Here is a 26,875-nt window from a genome sequence, read left to right on the forward strand (position 1 = left end):
AAACTTTGGGTACACTTTTTGAACATCTTATTTCCATTTTAATAAATATAGGAGCCGCTAATTTTTTTGTTCGTTATGAGAGTCCTAAATGTTATTTCTAGAAATTATAATTACAGTCAACTCTTGGTCAATTTATTATGCTAACCAAGCACAAGTCAGAGTAAAGAAATTTCAATTTAAATATTAGGTGAACTTGCCCACTTTTTGTATTAAGGTGAACTTGTATGTAGCACCTCTAGGAACCTATGGCATAATTTTTTTAAAGAATTGATTATGGAGACAAATAAAAAATAGATTTCTTTACAAAAATAATAGTGTATAGATAATTTGGTAAATTGGTTCCAAGTTCAACATGTGAAGCAAGATGTCTAGTTAATTTAGGTCATTTCCATGTAAATTAAGAAGAAAAAGAGGAGAGGTTGTCAATTGTATATTATCAAAGTAGATGAAGTGAGAAATCATGATGAAACCACCTTCTAAAAATACCCTTTTATGTGTGAATTTTAAGATTTTACTGTTAGAAGAGCTTCCAAGATTACCTCTAAAAATAGAATGTGATTACTTTATAGAAATGGTTCTAGAATCGGAACCTTATTCTAAAGATCCATATAAAATGGTCACTACAAAATTAATGGAATTGAAATCCCATGTGCAAGGCCTCTCAAAAGGGTTAATCAACTTAAGTGTATCCCCTTAGGGAACACCTATATTTGTTAAGGATGGAACATTACATCTTTGCATAAATTATAGGATTTTAAATAAAGAAACTATTAAGAATAAATATACTATACCTCACATAGATGACCTTTTTGATCAAATGCATGAACCAATAGTCATTTCCAAGATTTACCCAAGTGTGGGATATCACCAATTAAGGATAAAAGAGGAGGATATCTCAAAAATGGGTTTCGAAAATAAGTATGGCCACTTTGAGTTATAATGCTACCTTTTTCCTTAACCAATGCCTCCATCTCTTTCATGAATACTATGAAAAGTGTATTCAATGATTTACTAGATAAGTGTGTTATCATATTTTTATATGACATTAATCTATTCAAGGAATGAAGAAGACCATAGGAACCATTACAGGTTGGTATTTATTAGAACCATTACAGGTTGGTACTATAATAAATAAGAGATCATAAAATCTTTAGTAAATTATCTTGTGTTGTCTTTCAAGGGAAATACAATATTTGGGTCTTCTTATCTTGACAGAAAGAATCTTAGTTGATCTTTCTAAGATGAAAGAAAGTCTTGAATGGTAGGCATTAAAGAATATCTACAAAATACAAAAAAATATGGAATTGGCAAAATGCTTTTCAAAAATTGCCAACCCTATCGCACCACTTCCAAGGAAGGGAAATTGATTTAAATTAACTGATAAATATGAAGAAACCTTGAAAAACTTAAAAGAGAAATCGACATTTTCTCCAATTTTAAGAGTGAAACCTAGAGTATCATTTTATTATTATGATATATGCATTAAGAGAAGGACTAAGGGGAGCACTTGTATAGAAGGGTCAAATTTCGGCATATGATTTTAGAAAATTTCATTCTTGTGAGGAAAATTATGTCCCACATTATTTAGAACTGACAACAATAGTTAATGAAATTCAAGTTTGGAGGCACTAATTACTTGAAAAACTGTTCAAGTTAAGAACCGATAACCAAGGACTCGGGTATATTTTCACCCAACCCAACCTAAAACCTAAATGCACATTAGAAACATTGGTTAGAACTCCTATTTGACTATGATTTTAATATCAATTACATAAAGGGCAAGGAGAATGGATTGGTTGATTCTCTAAGTCTTCAATGACATCTTAAAACTACGGTACTAATCACTTTCCAAGAGCAAAATTTTAAATGCTTAGATGGAGGATGAGTATTACGAATAGCTAAGGGGAAGCTCTTAGAGAAAACCCTCAAGACTCCAAGTATAATGGTTTTAAATTTGAACCTAGTGATTTATTAAGGTACAAGAGTAGAATATATGTTCCCAATCTAAGATATTTGTTAACTTTTGTGTTGGGAGAATCTCATTGTGCACCATATATAGGACACCCATCAAAAATGAAACCACTGTTTTTGGAAGGGAATGAAGCAATATATAGTTAATTTTTGGCTGGATGTTTATAATTCCATAGGGCTAAGGCTAAGTATGCGCACTCTATGAGGTAGTTGTATCCCCATGATATGCCAGATTGAAAATTGCAAGTAATTACTATGAAATTTGTCCAAGGTTTACCTATGTCTAGAAGTCATCGTGATATGATTCTTGTGGTGCTTGCTAAACTCGCAAAGGATGCCCATACTAGGGAACCTAACATATGGAGCTAATGTCTTAGCCAAAAAAGTTCATGGAAGAAATATTTAGACTTCATGGAGATTCTGGGAAAATTATCTCAGACAAGGATGTGTGGATGTCTTCAAGGTTCTGACAAACATTTCCAGCACTAGGAACTTGATTAAATATAAGTTTATTCTACCATCCATTAACAAATGGTTAGACTGAAAGATCAAATCAAGTGTTAGAGGATGTATTAAGAATGCATTAATGAATCAACAATACAAGTTAGAGAAGTAACTTCTACTAGTCAAGTTTTCCTATAATAATTCCTATCACTCCACTCTAAAAGCCACTCCATTTAAAGCATTATATGTTTAGAAGTTTCAGACTCGTATCAGTTAGGATAAACTAGAGGATAAGTTTACTCTTGGGCTAGAAATGCTTATAAAAATGGAAGAGAAAAACTAATTTCGAGGAGGTTAGTTAAAGCAAATGACAAGTAGAAAAGTTAATCAAATGTGAACTGAACTCCACAGTGACGTGAATGCTTCTAGTTGCATGGTAATCAACACTTAAGTGCATGCCAAGAATGATTATACGGATACTATGTTTTCCTTAAATTCAGGGGTAAGGATGCATTTGGTATTATGTGGGAGGAGAAGAAATGAGAGGGAAAAAATAATGAAAAAGCATCACCTATTATTATTTTTAAAGTTAAAAGACCCAAAACATGTAGCTTCTCAAAGTTATATGGCATTCGTGCCCTGCCTATCGACTGAACCTAATAATAGTTTTAGTGCAAATAAATACTAATAAGATAGAACAAGCAAAGCTTCATCAAATATTTTGTACCCTGTCATGAGAATATTTTACCTGTTCGGTATATCCGATTTTAAGTTTCACGTCATGTATGTCCTGGTTTGCTTTTGAGTCAAGACGTGTACACTTGAAACTATAAAGTTGCCTAGGCTGCTTGTTTTACAGCTGTAAACTGAAATGACTGCATACTCTCATAACTTTATTAAGCTAATTTATGAATCTCAAATATCTCTTCTTTCTAATTATTACAGTAAAAACAGCCATATCACTAATCTTCAATATTTATAATTCCATGTACTCTTTAACTTGCGAAGATTCAATACCAAATTCAAAAAAAAAAATTGAAATGTACTGCTATTAAATTTACAGATTTGTGCGCGTTACTATTCCTTTAGGATCAAACATGGCAAATTGATTTGGATAACGAGCCAGGTATGCTTTCAATGTATTCTCTGTCAAATACGGAAATCACAACACTCCCAATTTTAATTAATAGTTCTCTATTGCACATGCATTCCCTTTGCACAAACATTGAATTATGGAACCATATATAGGGTTAAAAAGAGGTAAATTTAAAAACCAGAAATTTTATTTGCCTAATAAGTCGGATGATATGGGTGCATTTTTGTTCTGCTTTTTGTTTTTGGTTAAGGATGAAGATGACAATCTTTGAAAATTAAACATGGAAATATGCAACTAGCCATTCGCGTTGACTTCAATTCTTCCCACCTAAATAGATGACATTGCAGATTAGCAAAATTTGGAGAAATTACAGTGACCTAACCCAAATTCAGAAGAAATTACAATGACCAGAAAATTCATTGTAGTGAAGCAAAAATTAAATGGTACATTTAAAAGTGGCCACTCTTAGCCAGTATTCCTAAATTGACAATTAAAATTTTGCTTAACCACCTAGGAAATTGCCAGGAGAAATGTACTAGTCATTGGAATCCCAGCACAGCCTTCTCGCCTGATCCTTTTTCATTTATGATATAAGAAAACCAGACCAAAAATAAAGAAACCTGTCATCTGTGAAAAGGATGAGAGTAGATAACATTTTGATTAGCAATGCTTGAATTACCCGTAATGTAAATATACTCATAACCAATATAAAATGTAAGGTGGAGGAGAGCATGCGACAAATACACTTTACCCAAATAAAAAGAGGAAGCAAACTAAATCTTATTTCACGAAGAGATGATGAAAATGCAAGATCTTTTACCATGGAAAATGCTCCCCCATAGTATGGGTATGCAGATATGATAAACCTTTCGTATTCATTGTGTCTGAAAGGCCTTACAGGAATCTGCAAATTTAGTAGAAAATCGAACAGGTTAATGCAAGCCATGTTGGTTTCCTAAATGAAAGCACGGAAAGGCACATAGCTCTTGACATTGTCAAGGCATCTCAGTTAAGCAAACGATATTTCAGACGGATATAATCAGTGTTTTCCTGATTTTAGGTACATGGAAACAGGGTTTAAGGGAAGACAGCAAAAAAAATCTGGATTTTAGGGATAGCAGGAAGATGACTGTTAAATTAATATTAAATATTTTGAAATACAAATAAATAAACAACCTTAAAATATCTTAAAATAAATTGAATGAAGCTAAATTTTAATCATCCTTGAAACTTCTTTTCCTAATCGTTCAAACAGTAGTGTACTATAATATTCTATAAAGAAAGTAGTTACAAAAGGCTAGAAGTTGCCAGGTGCTGCTATTTCTCATTGATACTACAGTTATATTCAACATGGAGGGAACTTATCTTTCAATATTATCTATACCACTTACTAAGAAAGACAAGCATGTCCAAGGGGTTGAACTTCCTTGAACTTAATTGGTTAAAGCATTGAGTTTCCACTATGGAAACCCAAGTTCAAATCCCATGGGACATCTCATATGGAATTCTAAGTTTTAAGTCTTGGCCTTCCATAGTTGGCTTCTAATGTGGAGGTGGTTTTTAAAATAAGTGAATTTATAAGTTCTCTGTCTTCCATAAGTGGTTTCTAGTGTGGTTGCTCAGAAGGAGCTAATATTAGTCTCGTGGTTGTGTTCGCAAGAGCTTGCATTGGTCTTATGTCAATGCTCGTATGAGCAGAACATTTGTAAACCATGTTCCACAGCAACATGTCCCCTGTGCTGGTACCCCCATTCCCCTGTGCAGAGTTTCAGAAACATTTCACCTTTGGGAGTGATCAGGGACGTAGAGTACGGCCAGAAGTACCCTAGCCGTCCCCTACATCCCAGGCCACTTTTGGACAGCCAGACCAAAGAAAACATATTTTTTAATTTGAAAAAGAGCTGATTGGGCTGAAAAGAACCCCCAAACCACATTAAACAATACCAAAACCTAATCTAAGCATAAAATAACCAGAAAGAAGAAAAAGACATCCATTTTCAAATTTGCAAAGAAGGAGAAGAGCAGCAAGTTCGTTCTGTTATTGATTTAGACTCTTAAACCTACCATGTGCTGATTATGGACAGCCATATATTTTGTTAGTTGTATCATTTCATTATTATGAGTAGCTGATTATAGACTTCTATGTTTATTGTTTACAGTTTATGTCAATTCATAGTTGATACTTGGAGCCTTATGGCATTTTTGTTGTAATTCTAGTATAATATGTATGCACATTGACAATGAAAGCATTTGAATTTTGTTAATTTGTTTGTCGATTCTCATGTGAAATCTCAATTCAAGTCTAATGCTATGTATTAATCTGCTACAATGTCTATGATGAATGCTTTATCAATGTTATGATATGCATATTTGAAACTTCTCTATATTAAATCCCCAATATTTTTAACAGCCGTCCCCTAAAAAATGGCCCAAAAGTACCCCGGTACAGGAAACATGTCCCTGCTGTCCCCTGCCGTCCCCATCCCTGAAACTCAGTGGAACATAGTTTGTAAACAATTAACAGTATAAAAAATAAAGACAAGCTTCAATGTACACTGAGGTTTCATTATCAGACAACTCATCTGTAACAATTGCCATTATCAATACAAAATCTACATGCCACTTTGGCATGAACAAAGGATTGATTTCGCATAGTTTGCATGATTACTTCCTAAGAGAAAATTTTGACAAAAGATTGTTTCTTTGCTATTTGCTTGCCATCACAGAGCTCCTGCAAATAGCTCCATAAGATTTTGAGTGCAGAGTCCCACCAAATCTTAAGTTCTTTCAGTGTTTCTCTGAGATTCAAGGATAGGATTTCTGTTATTCAATTTTGAATTTTAGTTGACTTTATTTGGGCCTTTTCTTTCACTTCAAAAAACAAATGCAGACATGGGGGCGCCACCTAAAATCCCTGGAACAGTTAAGGGATGCCAGGAGAGACAACCCATTCTCAAAATGGTGTTAAAAAGGGGGAATTAGGAGATGTCTCCAAGAACGTTCCCCAAACTTTCTAATATTTTGGGGGACGGGAGGGAGACATTTCATCCCCATCCCCAAGTCCTCCAAACATCCCCCTAAACGGGGGACGTGTCAATACCTCTAGGGGCAAATCCATGAAAAACACTGGATATGATATTATAAAACACAGCAAGCAACAACAAACATGTGTTTCAAGTTTCTTGTGTGCAACAATCAGACTAGCATATTAAAATATTGCTCTCAAATTAAGAGTTGAAATTTTCATTAAGTATGTTTATAGGTAATGGTAATTATGATCATGTTGATTTATAGTTATCAACTAGATACAATTTGCAAGAGACAATGCGAGACTAGACTAAGCAATCTGATATTATCTTTTTTGAATGTGATAGAGGGCAGGAATGCAAGAGGGGGCCAAGAGTGGGAGAAAGAGAAGAGAAAAGAGTATTCCTACAATTTACACAACACAAATTAATTTGATAATACCATACCTGCTTGCTAAGTGATAGACTTGTATAACCAAGCCTTTGGTACTCAATTTTAAATTGGAAAACACCATACACATCAGGAACTTGGAATGAAGTATAATATAAACCCTGCAACAATAAAAATCACACCAGATCAAAACGTTTCTCGAAAAAAATTTGTAAGAACTAGACTTAAAGTTGAGAATTTTCCTAGAGTGAAACAATATCTTTACTGGAAATTTCTGGCTATAGCAATAATTTTTCATCTACAATAATGTTACATGTTACCTATTTATTCCATACCTTCTTGTTGTGCGACAGAGTCTTCAGAACATAGGGACTCATCATGTAAAATTGAACTTGAACATCATCAGCAACATAAGGCCTCCAATCCTTCCCAGTCCACTCGTAGATTTCCACAGAATATTCCTGCCAACAAAAGTAGCAATAGACATTCCATATTTTTTAACTATACCAATAGTGGTGATAGATCAAGCATCAGTCTATAATAAAGAAATCCTTCAAATGATTTGCAATTTGGCCAGATAAACAAACGTATCTCCAAAGAAAATATTTTACAAACCATGTGATCAGTGATTCGATACATGGCAGGTTCAACATTCTCCCCAATTTTATGATGCTTGACATTCACAGCCTGCAGTTCAAATACCAATTTTAATTTTCATCAGAAGTAACAGTTTACATTTAAACGCAACAAAAAGGAATCTATTAATATATCACATTGCAACAAAAAGTGATCATTAATATATTGGTGTTCATCTTCTCAGATAGCATTACATCATTTCAAATGTGTCACTCTATAAGCCCACCTTAAGATGCCCCCTTTCATGGAAGACCCACTTGCACAATTCAGATACAAACTGCTCATTACCACTTTTGGCATACCTGCAAACATAAAATTTCAATGAACGACTTTTAATTAAATGGCTAAAGAGCAATTTTCCAGCTATTTGTTAAAAACATAAAACATAAAAAGGACCATGCCCCTCTTCATAAAAGATGGTGCTTAGGCGACTGTGAAATATGCAGACAGATATGGAACTAGTAGAATACCCTATTCAAATTAATCAGACAACATCATATTACATTTCACTTATGTGAAAACTTAAGTAACATTGGCATTAATTATATTAAAATTTAGTAAATCTTGTCACAATGAGATGTGTATTGCTTGAAGGTAAAAGAATGAAAGCACACATTCAAATAATGAACAGGCATGCTTCCATTTCTGGAATGCAGAAGCAGGGTACCAAGGTGCTTAAAAAACAGTCATACCCACATCCATGCTTGTCAGACTGGGCATCCTCAACTAGAGTTTCACGAACAATAGTCAACAGACTACCTAGTATGACTTTCAATACCCACAAACAGAAATGTAATGTCAATGAGATGGGACACAAGGATTGCAATGTTTGGCTAAGTAAATGTGTGTACCCACATGTATATAAAATATACATTTTTTAGACCGATCAATCACACACATTGCTAATGGTCAAAAATCATAAAACGTCAGACATGGCTATCATCATTCACCAAAATATGTCCAAGCATGAGACATGTTTACTGCATGCTGATAGCCAACACTCAAATCATAAAACAAAATCACTCATAATTTCAGCCATCTGAGGTAAATAAGAGACATTTTTATTGCATATTAAGCAGGTCAATGTACAGTCACTGCATGCTTCACATGTCTACTGATGGAACGTTTACAAGAGCATCTCTCAAAAATGACAAAAGATTATCTTACATGAAGACTTTCACAAAGAAATATAAAATACACATTCAACTTCTGGGTATACTAGGACTTGTCCACCAGCACTACGTTGTTATACTTCATAGTGTGTTAAAAGTCAAGAGTTCATTAAAAACCAATGAGTAGTTAATGGAACTAGAGGGAGATAAAAATGTTAATAAGATTGTGCTCAGTGCAACTCCAATATAAAATAAATTTAAGTATAAAAGATGCAAATCAAATCAGATTTGCTTGATTTCAACATTTTTGGCACAAGCCTTGACTTTTCTAGAATTGAATGTTTCCCAACTGACGCTATAGAAAATTTATACATCTTCTTTTCTTGACCTCTAAAAGAATAGTTGTACACTTACGAATATTATTTGCCTAAAAATTTAACTCCCGATAGGGAACAATAGTTGAGTGACTTTGAACAGTTGTCAGTGTATTGGGACATTAAAAGACCATTTCTTTTTTCACTATAACACTATTTGGTGTGACTTCAGAGCTATTAGTGTTGACTCTTGCTCCTAATAATTAAACAAAACTGACGTCTTTAGATCAAGTCAAATCACAAAAGCAACAAATCATGTGATGTCACATATGTACAACAAAAAGCCATGACTTAATGCATAGCTATTGGACCAACCTTTTTTCTTTGTATTTTAAGATATATCAACATAAACATACTGATTTGGCACTGTATTTGATGATGTAGACCTCAAACCTTAGGTCTAAGAAGTGAACTATCTTTAGAAAAAGTTGGAAAGAACCACGGCCAGGATACCAAGCCAAAGAAACACTTCAAGTGATCAAGTCATCCTCGGAGCAAATTCAATAATATTGTGAAACTAAATTAATCCTGGTTACCGGGTTCAGCCTCGTAGACCCCTGGTACTGGTCCGGGGTTCCCAGGTCGAACCCAGGGGTCTGACAGCCCAAAAATGGTTTGTTTTTTTTTGCAGAATTTATTTTCTTTTGAATTCCACCACATAAAAAATTAAAATATAACCCTAAAAGTGAGTTTTAAAACATTAACTTGGCTCATTTCACACAAGCAACATGACTACAATCAAGGGGAAACGAAGATGTGGGATATAGAGCCAGAGCATACTGATTTGGATGCTTTCACTTCTCAGCTTGTTGCATTTGATGACTCAGATAGCGAGCAAACTTAAAGTGCAAGTGCAAGTGCAAGTGTAAGTGGCATTGGCATTGGCATTGATTCATCTAATGTCAATGTCAATGATGAGGAGGAGGAGAATGAGGATGATGAATTAGAAAATCCATTTGATGATCAAACTTTAAATTGTTGAAAGTTGAAACAATGATACTTAAATATTTTATCATTTTGATATTAAACTTGATGTATATGATGTCGTTATGGTATGATCATGATGCTATGATTACAAGTTTATGTTGGTTTTGTTGTTTATATGATGCTATGTGACATGCTAATCTTAATTCATGCTTATAGGCTGCATATATATATATATATATATATATATATATGTTTTTGTACTAACGAACCCAAATCCCTTTTCAAAATTTTGCCGCACCGGCATACCGGTTCTTCAAACCCAAACCGGCGCCCGAACCCGAACCAGCAACCTAGAAATTAATCAATCAATGATTTTACAATATTAGTGCTACTATCTGTTACCAAGGGCAAGAAGTAAAAGTAATTGCATATAATACAACAGTTGCTCCTGCAAAGGAGACAAACCAAATGGCACAGTACAGAGTCATGGGACTATCTAGACACCAAATATATAAACCAAACACTTAATTAATATGGACATATAAACGTGTCCAACTGAGGTGACTTAAGATCAAATGGCTGAAGCAACTGGACACAGACACCAGATGGCAAGGTAGGCTAAATTTGATACCATGTGTCATTTCATAATAGGTTGACGCAAAATATATTGCATCAAATCTTTATGAACTGATACAATGTTACAATCAATGCCGTACAAAAATTGTCAAAACAGATTAACATATAATATGATGAAAACAAAGAACTGAAAACTCTAGGAATGAAATACATTTAATTAGCATGAGTCCTCACTGAAGACTCAATAAATAAAACACCATCAAAATCAAACTCTAAAAATCAGTAGACTAAATACTTACTCGGTTGAACTGCCAAATCTTTTAACTTTGGATTTCATGTACCTGCATGACGATTAACTATTAGTGTGTCATTCACCTAATTCCAAACCAGATATAGCAAAAATAAAATAAAAGGCATATTAGCTATAGGTCAAAAACCATGACACATACTTATTGCTAAACAAATCTAAGGAACCAGAAATGAGGATCCGAGCATTGTTTCTTGCCTGCAGGAAACAGTGAATATAAATTCTGCTATCAGAAAATAAAATAAAACAAGGACAAATGAAATAGTATTTACTTATAATTAGAACATCAAACAACTAATATATGCAAAACACTAAAGTGTTCTTGCCTCAGAGTGAATAAATCTTTTCAAACCTGCACAACTGAGACCAAAGAAATAGAAGATCCTATCAAGACTGGAGGACTAGACAATTCAGCTTTAGGATTTGCAGAATATGCAGAAGGTGAAGCAGATAAAATTTTCAGCACCTGACAAAAAGAAGCACAGATGACTCTGATGATGCCTCTGAATAGAAAAGATGTGCCCAAACATTGCAAATATACTCAAGTCTTTTTGTCTTTTACTAAAATGACATTGGACGGCTACTTAATAATTGGTGCTATTTGGCACATTAATTGAAAAAGCTTACCAAACTGTTCGAAGGATTCAATGAATGAGCAATGCCTCGAAAAAGAACAGGAGCCTGAAAGGAAAAAACAAATAGATTAACCATTTAATATTAAAATAAACCCTCATATAAACTTATTAATTGCAGACAGAATAAAACTTATTAAAGAGATTGGACAGCAGCACCTTAAATATTAATACCAAGATTACGTGATGGAAAGGGTTAAAACCTAGTAACTGTTCATGCTGGCAACAGGCTGCCATTAACCTATCAGTGACCTCTCAAAAGCAGCCAAATATTGTAGAACATTTGATTATGTTTATAGCATGCACACTAGTACAGTAGGCAGAAAATCTACTTACATGTATATCTCACTCTTTCTAATTTTCCCAAATGAAAGTTTGCAAACAAGTTCTGGTTTTCTATGTAATATGAATATGATTTCTTAAATCATTTTAATATATAATCAATAATAATAAGAGAACAACTTAATGTTGTTTTTTGCCATACATAATCGTGAATTGGTGCTTTAAATTTATTGTATCACAACCATACACCAGCATATGAACATGTATGTTTTGGATGAGCATGAAGGCAATTTGGGAAGAAGCTCAGAATTGAAAGGAGAAATTGCCCTTGCATTGAACAATTTTCCATGGTTCAATGCATTTCAGCCTCCACATGCAGCAGAAGTGCAGATTTGTGATCATTGTTGAAACCATGGAAGAAAAAAACATCAAAAAAACAAGAACAAACACTGATAAGCAGTTAGGGTGTGCTAGGTCAAACCAGCATGCCGTTTTTTATGTTTGACTGAATTTTTTGGTCAAAAACCCATGAGTTTTGAAAAAAACAACTGCTATTTCCCTGTAAGTATCGAACTCCCATGAGTTTTGAAAAACAGCTCTGCCATTTCCTTATTTTCACTTTTTGCATTATTTTTCAGTTTGTCTTGTTTTTCCCTTTTTAAAGCGGTGTAAATTCCATTTGCACTTTCAGTTTGCCATGTCAGTGCCATGTAAATGGAATGCTACTATGGTTGTAACTGAAAGAAGTCACTTTGGTGAAGCTCCAGCCATCACTAAGCAAAGACTTCAGTTTATGCATATCTTGGTTCCTCAAACAAGGAAAATAAGTGAACAGTTTGAAACATGTGAATCATCTTGTTAATAGATAGATCACTGCAAATGAGACCAACCAAATACCAGTTTATTTCATAAACTTCAAGAGAAACTTTGCATGGAAAATTGAGCAAAAATATATTATATTTTCAAACCATGGTAAACAAATTCTGCACTCAGAAAATTAAACATAAACACTAAAAAGTTAAACTTGATAATTCATATCAGAACTGATGATTCTGAATACAAGAATCTACAAGCACATGAAATTGAAAAGCCAACAGCAAAGACATGGTATTGAACTCTTAAACCTGCAAATATTTTCTTATTAGTGTAGATTTTTTATTTTCCTTTCTTCAATATTATGTATTTTCCTACACATTCAGTTTAATTTGCTTAATTGTAAAGAGATTTGCTTAATTGTAATGAGTGGGTCATAATATGGCCAGATATATTCTTTCATGATTATAACTCCTACCTACTTTTGGGTAGTTTGATTTACTTTTCTCATTGGTTGGGTTTGCCTCCCCTCCTTCCTATATAACTCTTGCCTATTTTTGGGTAGTTAGTGAAAAATAAATTGAACGAATGATTCAATAATAGGATCTGAAAAGTGTTAATGACCAAGAATACCAAAAGCCATCCAAGCTAATGTAACCTTCACACGCTAATTAGAGATCTGGCACACACGAATTACTGAAGCTTGAAACAATGATTTTGAGGAAACCCAGATAACTAAAATCTTACGCGAATATCGCAGATTATAGATGAGATAATTTTAAAGGGAAAATTATAAACCCTACGAACAATTTTTGAAGAAAAAATCGTGAAAACCCTCCCATGATTTTTTGTGGAAAAAATCAAAAAACTGACAACCAATTTTTCAGGAAAAAATCGTGAAAACTATGGGGACCTGTAAGATGAGGTCTAGCCTAAATCAATCTGATAAAGGTAATGATATTCAAATATCGTGAACATACACTGTTTCCAGGTGTTGTGGCAATTGTTGAACTTTTGTCTGTGTTCCAACATGATGTTGGTCAAAGATGTCATCACGAAAATGGAAGTTGAATGAGGTCAACCTAGTGAAAGAATGAGACAAAAGAATCTGATTCAAAAATCAGAACAGAAGCAGCTGCACAAAAAATTTGAAACCCTAGAGGAGAATTCTGGCACGAATTCTCTGATATTGACAATTTTTTTTCAAAAAAAAATAAGGCAGAAACCCTAGGTCAGATGTACAGCATAAACAACGCCCACAGAATTAGCAGAAATCGCTAACTGTTTTTAAATTCCACGACAAATTTGCTGGCACAAAAAACAAGGCACGAAAAACGAGGCACACAAAAAAGATCTCGGAAAACCCACCAAGAATTTGAAAACAGAATGCAAATCCGACGGCTCAAAAATTGAGGCACGAAAAACGATGCACCCAGAAAAATCTGATGACGACCCAGTTGAGCTCTTGAAAAACCCACCAAGAATCTGCAACCTAAATAAAATTTCGACTTGAACAGAAGGGTCAAAACCCTAGTCGAAAATTGCAGAAACCCAAGGAAAATTTTCAACCTGCAAAAAAAAAACTGCCCAGGAAGAGAAAAAATCTGTTTTTTTTTAATCTCTTCAATAAAAACTTCGAAAAATTTTAATAACAAAAATTTTCAAAATTTTTAATTTCCATGCTCTGATACCATGAAAAATAAATTGAATGAATGATTCAATAATCGGATGATTACATTGAACGATATACACACGTATATATAGAGGTTACAAGACGATGTTCTATAATTAGAACATAACGTTAAAGTAAAAGATTAAAGAGCTAAAAGCTAAATTAAGCTTAAAAGCTAATTAATTAAAAAGAAAAAGCTAAATGCTAAATAAAGCTTAAAAGCTAATTAACTAAAAAGCTAAATAACCATTAAACAAGGAACTAAATATAGGTGACTAAAATATAATTAAATATTCTAATAGTTAGATTTACTTTTCTCTTTTTTGGTTTTCTCTCTCTCTTTCCTATCTGTATCTATTATAATTAAGATAATGTTATAATGTTTCTATAAAGTCATCTTAGTCGTTTAGTTTGTATTTAGAAACTTCTATTTGTCATTCATGTTTCTATTATTGATCAATTCCCTTATGGAAAGATCGTCTTGTAGACTCCTTATAAGAAGCCTTTCGTCTCCTTTTATTATAATGAGTTTAATCAATAATATTTACATGGTATCAGAGCAGGTCTGGGTTTAACCCCCTCACAAGAGGCCCAGGGTTGTGAGGGTATTTTTTTAATCTGACTTTTAATCAGAAATTCGAAGGCGTTCTTTTTTGAAATTGAGGGTTTTGCTTGCGATAATCATTGCCTTATCTGTTCATCGCACTGAAGAGGAAGTTCGCAAGTTCGTGTATAATCGCGCTAGGGCTTCCATCTTGTTTTTTAACATTTTTTTAGACCACAATCATGAGTTTCTTTTGAAAAATGTGAAGTCCTGTTAAGAATCGCATGACACAATTTTTCCTGGTCACCGCGTTTCTGAAAATCACATTTTTGTGGGTTTTTTTAGTCTTTTTACTCGATTGCACGACTGATGTTCTGGTTCGAAGTTTGTGGATATTTTGTGCCTGTTGTCCACAAAGATTCGAAGGTTTTTAGTGAGAAAGATCGCGCATTTTCTCTGCAAATTCGGAGCGCCGTCCACACCTCTACTTTGTTATTCATTCATGCTTCCTGAGCTCTCGTAGTGCCATTTTGCTTCTTGAGTCTCATGTGGGAACTAACTCTTTTGCTATTTTGAATGTGCACGAGTAGTTTTATTTGATTAATTTCTCACACTAAATTTTGGGTAGCTTCAGTTTATTTCTGAATCTAACATGGTATTTGAGCTTGTTGTGCTAGGATTGATCTTTCAATTATCAGTTTATAAGATTCAAGGAGGCACATTACTTGTATACAGATTTCCTTAAAACCCAATATGCTCTTCTCTTGGACCTTCAAATGCCATGGACAATCAGTAAAGTTGGACAAGAATTTTTTCAGTAATCTGGGCAGCCAGGTGATAGGAAATATTAACGTCTCTAGAATTTTATTCTTGACTTTTTTGTACTTTGGGTGTTTGTAGCTTTTGGGTATCCAAGCAGCATTTTTAGCTGTCCCATTGTGTTCAAAAGGCTTGGGAAATTCAGTTTTGACTTCTGTTTCAGCAAATTAGATTCAGGGAGCCAATTTGCAATAAAGAGTTTGGATCTTAGGTGTACAGCTGTTTTCTAAGGCACTTTTTGGACTGAACAGGCAATGCCATTGTATCTGAATGGTGCCAAAACATTTAAATCAACTATAAAATTGCTGAAATCCAGCTTGAGTGAATCAGAAACAAAAAAATTGCCCATGTATATTGTACTGCAATAGTGCACAATGCAAAGGCCATTTTTTTGTACTTATTTGCACCCTTGAGGCCCCTGTGAAACAAGACCACGGCCCTTTGAGGATATTGCAGCTCAATACTAAATCCTCTACTATTACAAAAAGTTAATAAAACACAATAATTTAATTTTCTAATAATTAACACAATTGATTATTACTAAGAGTTTAATCTCCTTATATAAAGATTGGAGAAGAAATCACCCAAACAGATAAAAATTACATGACTCGCTAAAAAGCGAACTAAAAAAATAGAATGAAAACACTTGACTCTAAGGTAGCTTTATTACAACTATAAGCCTTATCTTTTAATTTAATATTATTCAAATTTTCTAATACCCTCCCCTATTACAGATGCAAAAGCATATGGATTTCAAAGAATCGATGTTGTTCAATTAATGAAGGAGACAAAGCTCATTTAAATAGAGTTACAAAGATGATGTTTCTAAAAGAAACAATCAGTAACTAGAGGCGAAATTAGAAACAACTTAAATGACCATTAATAACACAAAGAGAAAGATATTATTCTAATACCCTCCGTTAATGGTCATTGTTCTAACTACCAAGAGAAATAACAGAGAAGGTTGCCCCCTTCTTCTCAGAACACGCTGCAACAAAAGACAAGAGCCTGCCACTAACTCTGCCACTCGAGATGCGTCTGCCACCAACCCTCCCAGAAACTGCAAAACTTCTGGAGATACCCAAAACAACACCAACCGTCCAACCTGATGTTGGAGAACTGTTCCTCCCTGTAACTAGAGACACATCAAGAACAGTTGTCACGATTTTGAGGAAAAAATCGGCAAACCCTCCAAACTATTGCAGATGAGCAAGATGCCCGAAAATAGACTGCAAACAAGAGACTAGTGCAGATGTTTGCACAACAACTCCAGGTGTGACTAAAAATAGACTACAGCAAAGTACAATTTTTGAGGAAAAAATCATAAACCCAACCATGATTTTTTTTACAGGGACAAAAATATTTAAAAACCCAGAGACTTTTTTAAGGGAAAAAAATATTAAAACCCATCAGAATTTTTTTCAGGTAAAGAAATATTAAAAACCGAAACAAACATTGATGCCCATAAGCCATCTTCACGCTTTTCGAGGCACAAAAAATGAGGTACTGAGAAGATGCTAAGTGCACAAAACCTAAGGTACGAGGTTCAATGCATTGGGACAAGTCCAAGCACAAATTCCAAAGCAGAAAATAGAGGCAGATACAGGTACAAACTTCAAAAAAAGATGACGTATGTCTGGCACAGATTTCAAGAAAATTTTACGGCTGACCCAAAAAAATCCGAAGACAACCCAGAAATCCTTGTGAAAAACCCAGAAAGAATCTGAAATCATAATTGAAATCCACTGGCACGAAATTTGAGGCACGGAAAACAATGCACCCACAAAATTTTGAAAACAACCCAGTTGAGCTCTCGAAAAACCCACCAAGAATCTGCAATCGGAAAAAAAAAAAAATCAACTTGATCTAAAGGGTAAAAACCCTAATCGAAAATGCAGATTTTCGTCCAAAAATGGTAGAAAAAAAATTTGCAGGTGGAAAAAATCGCGTCAAGCGTAGAGGATTAATGGTGTCGCAAGACGAAGGTCTGGTTAAAAAGAAATCCGCCACAAAAAACACGAAGAACAGTAGAAAAAACGAAGAACAGTAGAAAAAACCACCTGAAAGAAAACCCTTTAGAAAAAAAAATTTGAATTTCGAATTTTGAAAAAATCATAGGACCTAGATTTGTTTTTTCAATGATGAAAAATTTCATTCGAAAATTTTTAGAAAAAAAAAAAAATTTCTTTCTGCTCTAATACCATAATACAGATGCAAAAGCATATGGATTTCAAAGAATCGACGTTGTTCAATTAATCAAGGAAACAAAGCTCCTTTAAATAGAGTTACAAAGATGATGTTTCTAAAAGAAACAATCATTAACTAGAGGCGAAATTAGAAACAACTTAAATGACCATTAATAACACAAAGAGAAAGATATTATTCTAATATCCCCCCCCCCCTCTCCAAGGCTGGCTTCACTGAAAACATAACTAAAAACACCCTAAACCATGAATATTACTTTTTCAGAAGCTTTTCTTTGAAACAAACCACACGCCAAGTGGAACTCCATCAAGTTGTCTCAAACCTTTATAAAGTTGTAGCTCCTGAGCTGAATTCTTGAGTTCTCAGATTACCACCTCCCAAAATTCTTGAATCACAGATCTCCTGAACTATGTTGAGCTACTTTACTAAGCTCCATCAAGTTGTCTCATAACCCCCATAAGGGTGTGATTCCCAAGATCACAGACTCCCAAGCTAACTAGGCAACCATCCTATCTGTGTTTTATCTATACTGGATTCGTTCTTGTCTTTGAAGTGCGGGTTTCTTAAAATACGTGTAATTCATCTTGACATAAAAAAAGATAGGAAGTGAATCAAGTTTGGGCGATGACTTGCCTTGAGGAACAATTCCATATTTTCTTTGCTGCAAGCTACCTGAGTAGAATCTGAAAGAATGAAATAAGGAGTGAAAAAGCATTATGCTACTGCTGCATGGAATTGACTAGCCTCAATGCCAAACACGGGTGTAAAGTTTCATGTGATTATTTTTGAAAAATATAATTTGATCTGCAGTTTGTTTTATTATTTTGAATCCATATTGAGAACATACATATACAAGAACTGCTATAGAACATTTGCTTGGAGTTTAGAACTATCGGAGTTTATAGGGACTTTGCAAGTGAACTAGAAATACACCCTTTGAAGAGCTTTGTCATATATTTTTGTTTTCTAAGATACCAGCAAGCTTGCACGTTATCTGGAAGAGAACTTGCTTCAGTTTTTTATGCGATGCCGTGTAAAATTGCAGCTTTCAAATAAAACTACATTTTAGTTCCTAAAGTCTTCTGCTTTTTAAAACCAATTCCATTAAGCAGTGAAATAAAGAGAAGACACCAAGAGGAAAAAGAGTCAATACGCTGAATTGCAGATTGAAAAGTCTGGGAACTGAAAGTGCACCACATTGATTTGATATCGAGCTGTCAAACCAAAAGGGTAGAGTAAGGAAACAAAATAGATCGATTGTACTGGCAGAGGCAAGAGAAACCGAAGCAGTGAAAGCAAATGGAAATCCATTAAAACACTTCATAAATTAAAAAAGAAAAGTCTTTTATCTATCGGCAAAACCATTCAGCTTCCACTATCAAAGCCTCATGCGAGTAGGTGAAATCAAAATGGCAGGGGCAGCTAAAATTGCAGTTTATTAATGCAATATAAGTTAATAAAAGGGGAGGGCATCGTTGGTGGAAGTGTGGCTCAAGAAGAAGGTGGTTCAAATATACACCCAATCAACTGCAGATTAAGCAGGAGATTTGGGAAAAACGCATCAATCAATTGGGCTGTGGTTGATGAAAACTGAGGGCAGTTTATTAAATATAAGTTAGCAAAGAGAAGGAGGCTTCAATTGGCGTTGGCCAAGAAAAGGAGAGTTGGGTATCAGATTAAGAGAAGAACAGAGTTGGAATTTGACCAGGAAACAGAGAGGATTTTGTGTGAAGACACAGCATGGGAATCATTAAGGCTTAAAGAGGAAACGGTTGCCGAGGAGAGTATGCCTTGAAAATGAACAGAGCTGAGGAGTAAAGAAAGAAATTGTGCAGCGTGAAAAGCCATTGTAAAGCCACAAATGCAAAAAAAATGTATTTGTAGATTTGAATGGAATAAAATTTTATGTCATTGTTGCAATATAAGTGTAAAATTGAACAGAGAGTCTCTGTTACTGTTTTAGGTATCTTGAATTTTGAAATCACATGCCAGAGAGAACACCTCTGCATCAATTACCTAATGCAATTCCCTGCTCTGATACCATATTGCAAAAATTAATAGAACACAACATTTTCATATTCTATTAATTAACAAGGTTAATTATTACAAAGAGTTTCATCTCCTTATATGGAGATTGGAGATGAAACCACCCAAATGGATAAACGTTAAATCACTCACTAAAAAGCGAACTAAAAAAATAGAAAGAAAACACTTGCCACTAAGGTGGCTTTATTAAAACTGTAAACTGTAAAGAGAAAGATAAGCTATTCTAGATGGGTACTCTCAAACCCTCTGTCACATGCCCCAGTTGCTAACCATAACACAAAAGAATAGAAAGAGTAAAGCAATAAGGACAAGAAACAAAACACATGGATAAGAATGAGAAAAAAGAGCAAAATTCCATTGCCTCCAAAGCAGCTTCAAAGAACTCGTATCTTGTAAAGGTCACAAGACTAAGAAAGAGGTCAAATGTGCCTATTGCAAAAGTCCTCGTCGTGATGAACATAAGTGTTTGAAGAAACAAGTTGATCGACACATTTTGGAAAATAGTATCAGTTTTCTAAGTCAATGAAATAATGCTTCACATGAGGGGTTTGGGCAAGTGAGATGAATTCGCTCCCAAATTAATGGTTATCAGTAAGGTGCACAATGGGCCTATAGTTGCAATGGAGATTAAAGATCATCAATCATAAAATTATCTCTTCTCTCACTTTGTTCATGATCCCCCTCTGACTATTCTACGCATTCCAATGAAATAAGTTATGGCATGAGTGGTTTTGCCATCTTAACTACCACCACTTGCAATAGCTCAGCCAGTAGGGCATGGTTATAGGGTTGCCTTTTGTTCACTTGTAATGTCCCCTACTAGGTTTAGGCTATAATTAATCTATCTCAACATACTTATGACTTAAACTAAATTAATTAGGAGACAAAACTATCTTAACATGAATCCAATCAATGATATGCCACAGTTCAATCGGTAAATTGTTCATCTGTCATATATCCATAATTCTTAATGTAAATGTCAACCTTTATTATTACTTCAGTTTTAAGGAAGAAGAGGATGTGTATGTTACCAAAGTGCTTAGAGACCAAAATACAATAGGTTCCCTCAAAGTTTACAGATTGGATCCATGCTCTCAAGATTTTCGGAACGCTGATCCCTACCCTGTCTTGGGAGTCGTCCTGTTGATTGGATTTAGTCTGCCCCTCTTTGGAAACATCTCAATTCCCATCTCCTTAAGTACTTACAGCACTAACATATTCTTCTTACTGTTTATTACCTTATGAATGCCTCCTGATTTACAGTCTAATATCGTTATTTGTCTGATTAAGATGTGTGTGTGTGTGTGTGTGCGTGTGCATGTGTGTGCGTGTGCATGTGTGTGTATTATCCTCATTCTGATCATACTATAAATCATTTATATATTTTTAATTACTAGTTATATAACTTATTATATATTACTGCAGAATATATATATATATATATATACTATCCTCATTCTGATCATACTATAAATCATTTATATATTTTTAATTACTAGTTATATAACTTATTATATATTACTGCAGAGCAGTTTACAGCAGATAGTATTATAAATATAACTATTATATTAATATCTATATTTATAACTATTATATTAATATTTCTATTTATATTATTATTAAATCCTGCATAAGATCATTATCAGCTTCATATATTATGCATACATATTGAGTACGTTCTCAACATACCACCAAGAACAACGGTATTACTGCCTGTTACCTAATACCGTTCTGATCCGATCTCCTTTGTCGTTGTATTCTCTCCTTCCATGATCCTCTGTATGCTCCTCTTTATATTATGGTTTTTGGTATTTGCCCGTCCCTGGTGAAGAGAACCGGACTTGTTGAATGGTTTGCTGAGTTGTCAGTTGACTGAAGATAATTTCCCTTTTTTTTTATTTTCTTTTTCTCTATCCCCCTCCGTGAGAAGTAATGGGTCCAAATTTAAAGGTAGACCCACAGCCTTTTGGGAGAGACGTGACTTATTGAGAGTCACGTCCTCTTCAATTACTCTTTATAATTTAATACTTAATCAATATTTACTTATTAATTGAATTCATATATACTTATTAATGGAATTCATATTTGCTTATTAATCATCATTAGGTTAAAATTCAAGTATTAGTAACATAGCAATCTTATAAAAATACTTGCTTAATTAATTTAATTAATATTATGTTGCTTAACTGATTCAATTCATATTATATTGCTGAGAGAAATAAATGGATGATTAATCGGTGATAAATAAATGTATTTTAATTATTTTTTAATTTTACTTTTCTTTTTTTTCTTTTGTATTCTAATTTTATTATTAAATTATATTCCAAAGTGGGGACATTACATCACTTTTCCAACGATGTTTGCTAGGGCCGCATGCTTGGTAAGCATCCCAAAGAGAATTTTGACAAATGCAAGGCATGAAGAGCTTCAAAGATTCTGTAGTTAATTCATGATTATCTAGCTGGTCTATTTCCACATCCTTCCTTCAACAAGGCTATATATGTTTTGTACAGAAACACAAGGCCATGGATCTATAGAGCAAGCCTTGCACATTTGTAGGTTTTGCAAATGGTGTCAGGGGTTTTTGACTACTCTACCCTACCGCACACGAGTTGTTCATTAAGAGGAGTGTTCACCTCAAGAAGGCTCTTAAAATTCCATTCTTGACAATTTTCAAGCCTCTATGTTCATATTGGATTCACTTGGGATTTATAACAATACTTATGAGGATCCAAATCTATCTAGGCAAATTATTGATGATGACTCTCTTCTACCTCCAGTTCAAATGCTAAGAGACACAATGAGAATTCATCTCTTTCTTCTCCTATTCATCATTCAGAGGTTAAGGACTGTCCTCCCAATTCCTCAACTTCAATATACTTTGGGCTCAATAGACACCATAGGTCGTAGTTGATTGCATTGGGAATCCGTCAAACACCAAGTGGACACATTCACAATTTTAGGAACGCCCACAATTTACATTGCTTCTACCTTTGATCCACAATCCTTTCAATAGGCTTCAAGCATTCTTGAGTGAGATGCATCCATCAAAGAGTATAGTTCCTTGGTTACGAACCACACTTGGGATTTTGTCCCTTCCTAAGGCAAGGAGACTTGTTTGATGTAAGTGGACCTATCACACAAAATCTAAAACAAATGGTTCAATGGGTAAGTTCAAGGCATGATTGCTAGCAGGGGGGTTTTCCCAAGTTCCTCGCATTGAATACGCTATGATATTTGCAACAATTGCAAAGATGAGCTCTATCCGACTCACACTTACTATGTTGTAGTGCACTTCAAGGAGTTTCACCGGATGGACATGAAGAAGTCATTTTTTCACAAAGACCTTGAGGAGAATATACATAGAGCAACCAAAGGATTTTTTATGGGGCTCTTCCTTTGTTTGTAGACTTAGGAACTCTAATTGTTGAGACATGGACCAGCTAGGACTCGAATCTAGGACCTTCCATACGTTGTTTGAGTGCTCTACCATTGAGCTACTGGCCACTCTTGGACCAGTCCATCGTCGGTCCGAATGTGGCTTATTTCCAACACCAACATGGTATTAGAGCCAGGTCCAGGCTAGGAGCCCCAAGCACACGAGAGGTGTGGCTTAAGGGGGGGTGTTGGTGTTGGAAATAAGCCACATCCAGACCGACGATGGACTGGTCCAAGAGGGGCCAGTAGCTCAGTGGTAGAGCACTCCAACAGCGTATGGAAGGTCCTAGGTTCGAGTCCTAGTTGGTCCATGTCTCAACATGGTATCAGAGCCAAGTCCAGGCTAGGAGCCCCAAGCACACGAGAGGTGTGGCTTAAGGGGGGGTGTTGGTGTTGGAAATAAGCCACATCCAGACTGACGATGGACTGGTCCAAGAGGGGCCAGTAGCTCAGTGGTAGAGCACTCCAGCAGCGTATGGAAGGTCCTAGGTTCGAGTCCTAGCTGGTCCATGTCTCAACATGGTATCAGATCCAGGTCCAGGCTAGGAGCCCCAAGCACACAAGAGGTGTGGCTTAAGGGGGGGTGTTGCTGTTGGAAATAAGCCACACCCGGACCAACGATGGACTGGTCCAAGAGGGGCCAGTAGCTCAGTGGTAGAGCACTCTAGTAGCGTATGGAAGGTACTAGGTTCGAGTTCTAGCTGGTCCATGTCTCAACACTAATGGCCTGAAACAAGCCCCTTAAACTCGGTATGCCAAGACAGATCTCTTCTTTCTCACAGTTGGGTTTTCTTGTTGCCATTTGGATTCAAACATATGCATTCTACAGCAAGATGAATCTCTCCTTGTACTGGTTATATATGTTGATAAGATATTGATTACAGGGAGTTCTTCATTCAATGTGTGGCAGTGAAAACTATCCTTCCTATCAGGTTATTAACGGTCATCTTTGGTTTGTTGCATAACTTTCTTGGGATTGAGATTTCTCAGTTTTCTTTTGGAATTACTATTGCACAAGCCAAGTATGCTCTTAATTTTCTCTTACAATTTCACATGACTAACTTCAATCCTACTCCAACTCTGTGTCTTTTTAGACTAAAATTTGAAGCTCAGTGCTCTTCACCTACGGTTGATGGTACCTTGTATCAAAGCTTGTTGGGAACCTCATTTATAAAACTCATACAAGACCCAATATTTCAAATGTTATGAGCGTGGTCTCTCAATTTATGCAGGAGCCTTACATTTGAAGGCAACCAAGTAGATTCTCCATTACATTCAAGGTACTCACAATACTGGAATTCACCACACAATTTTGGAATTCATCATTCAACCAGCTCAAGCAGACACCCAAGCAGCTCAACCAAACAACCAGGTAGCTCAACTAGCCAACCAAGTAGCCAAGTAGCTCAAGCAGCTCAAACGACAGCTAGCCAGCTCAACCTAACAACCAAGTAGCTCAATATTTCATTCCAATTCTCTGTTACTTTGAGTAATCCTCCAAAATTTATACAACCTTGATCATCAACCTTTGACATCAATGACAAAATATTCAACATAGTGTGGGACAATTGTATTATTTCTTGGATTTGAATTCAGTCACTTCTAGCAAACAAAAAATTCCAATTTTATTTCACAGAGTATGCACAGGAAAAATTTAGAATAACAAAGTGCAAGGCCTCATCAACCCCTGTAGAGACTGAGTTTAAGCTATCAGCCTGAGATGATTTCAACAAGTTAATACAATTTTGAACAGGAAATTTTGTCAGTGGACCAAATTGATTAGTAATTGACCGAGCTTTACTATGGGGTCATGATTGAGTCAAGTTCGAGAATGTACCAAAGTATACTTGCTGCAATACATGGAAGAAAAAAGTGTTTAAGTCAAAGGTAATGTGCATTTTGGATTTCAATAGAAGAGTACAGATGATTTCAACATGGCAGGATTCAAAGATTTGGAATAGAGTGCATCAGCAAATGACAGGATGCCTACTTATGTCTATGGCTTCAGTTAGGGTGTACGTATACGTGTGATTCATAGGATCAGCAAGATGCAGCTAACCATAACAATTTCATCCAAGGCTACCAGTTTAGGTCTGGGTTCAGGTTCTGATTTACCAATAATCTTTTCCTGGGTTCAGTAAGGCTGGGCTTATGTATACCATAATTTGCACAAAATGTACAAAACTTCAAGGTTCTTTTTTTTCGTTTTCTAGTAAGAAAAAGTGACTTTTTATTGTTTGGAGGCAGATTCTTCTTGGGAACTTCAAGGTTCTGCCCAGTCCCTTTTGTTTTGCCCCAGACACATTGATTAAGGTCTTCTTTCACTTTTTGCTCTGTTTAGTGAGAAAAAGTGATCTTTTTATGCTTGGGTGGCAGATTCTTCACGAGTTCAACCAGGCCCGTGGGCTTGCCCCAGGTATATCATTTGAACTGCTAAAGGTATGGACTGGGTTCTAAGCAAACCTGATAACACAGCTTTCTAAGGCAATTTGTATCCCATGTGTAATTTAATTTGAATAATAACAATTTTTGTAACCTTCCAGCAAGCCCAGTTGGCAATCTATTGCAACAAACAAGGTGTGGTAGAACTTCCAAAAAGTCCAGTTTACCATGTATACTGAAAGCACAAATAAATCTATCAGAATTATCAGCAAAGAGTTGAAAGTTAAAACTAAAGGAGTGGAGAGATTGAGTTAATATACTGTGTAACCCAGATGAACTAGCAACAAAGTCCATGAACCTGTGATAGAGAAGTTTGCACAGTTCTGAACAATGCTTCATGTTGAGGTTCAGTAAGAGAGACATTAAAATCAAGGATGAAAAAATCGTGAAAAAATCACCTAAATCGCAATAAATCGTGATTCAATTTCGGAGAAGATTTAATCGCTGTTTAAATCGCAGACGATTTTCTTTTAAAAATCGCGACTTTAGGGTGCAAAAAATCACAATAAAAATGCGATTTAGAACTGAAAAATCTCATTTAAAAATGCAGAAAAAAAAGTTGCAAGTTGCAACCCTAAAAGCAACTTTGGCGACGAAAATAAAACATGCGATTTCGGCGACGGCTTCCACGCGATTTCAACTTTGATTCCAATTTCAGCTTTGATTCTGATGCATTCATCATTTTTGGGTATACCGGTATAGTAAGTTAGGAGGTTTTTGGGTACCATTTAATTTAATTACATTTTTAGCCTGACCTAAATTACCATTTAATTTAATTTAACGAACATTTAATAGATTTTGCACATCCATCATTTTAATCTATTTATTATTTAAGAATCAAAATAAAAAATGATGGTGAATTTAATTATAATTTTTTAATATATTTATATTTTAAGAAAATTTATATTTTCAAATGTTCGATAATTTTGCGATTTATTGCCGATTTTCTCCCGATTTTTTGCCTATTCCCGATTTATTTAAAAATTTTCGGCCAAAAGATTTATTGCCGATTAAGATATTTACATCTTTGATTAAAATAATGTAATTTGGATGACAAAACGTAATACCTCTTCCTAATTAGTCATAAGGAGGTTGTATAATACAGAATATTTTTCTTATTAG

The 26,875-nt window shown here is 34.9% G+C and overlaps 1 protein-coding gene across 2 annotated transcripts in view; it reads right to left on the reverse strand.

Annotated features, from left to right (window-relative positions):
* Positions 1–3,676: 3,676 nt before the first annotated feature.
* Positions 3,677–26,875, reverse strand: part of LOC131028646 (dolichyl-diphosphooligosaccharide--protein glycosyltransferase 48 kDa subunit) — a 33,031-nt gene continuing 9,832 nt past the window's right edge. The window contains exons 4-14 of one of the 2 annotated variants that reach the window (XR_009102634.2): positions 11,488–11,541; positions 11,213–11,326; positions 11,003–11,058; positions 10,853–10,894; positions 7,791–7,866; positions 7,544–7,615; positions 7,264–7,389; positions 6,985–7,089; positions 4,332–4,415; positions 4,022–4,138; positions 3,677–3,838 (exon numbers count right to left, since the gene is read on the reverse strand). Coding sequence is in view for 1 of the 2 variants with exons in the window: in XM_057958980.2 (XP_057814963.2) it covers positions 4,091–4,138; positions 4,332–4,415; positions 6,985–7,089; positions 7,264–7,389; positions 7,544–7,615; positions 7,791–7,866; positions 10,853–10,894; positions 11,003–11,058; positions 11,213–11,326; positions 11,488–11,541 (777 nt within the window). In the remaining variant the exon portion in view is untranslated. Of the gene's footprint in view, positions 4,139–4,331; positions 4,416–6,984; positions 7,090–7,263; positions 7,390–7,543; positions 7,616–7,790; positions 7,867–10,852; positions 10,895–11,002; positions 11,059–11,212; positions 11,327–11,487; positions 11,542–26,875 lie in introns of both variants that reach the window. The other variant, XM_057958980.2, reaches the window with a different exon arrangement.

This window comes from Cryptomeria japonica, chromosome 4 (assembly GCF_030272615.1).
Source record: "Cryptomeria japonica chromosome 4, Sugi_1.0, whole genome shotgun sequence".
Taxonomy (NCBI): Eukaryota; Viridiplantae; Streptophyta; class Pinopsida; order Cupressales; family Cupressaceae; genus Cryptomeria; species Cryptomeria japonica.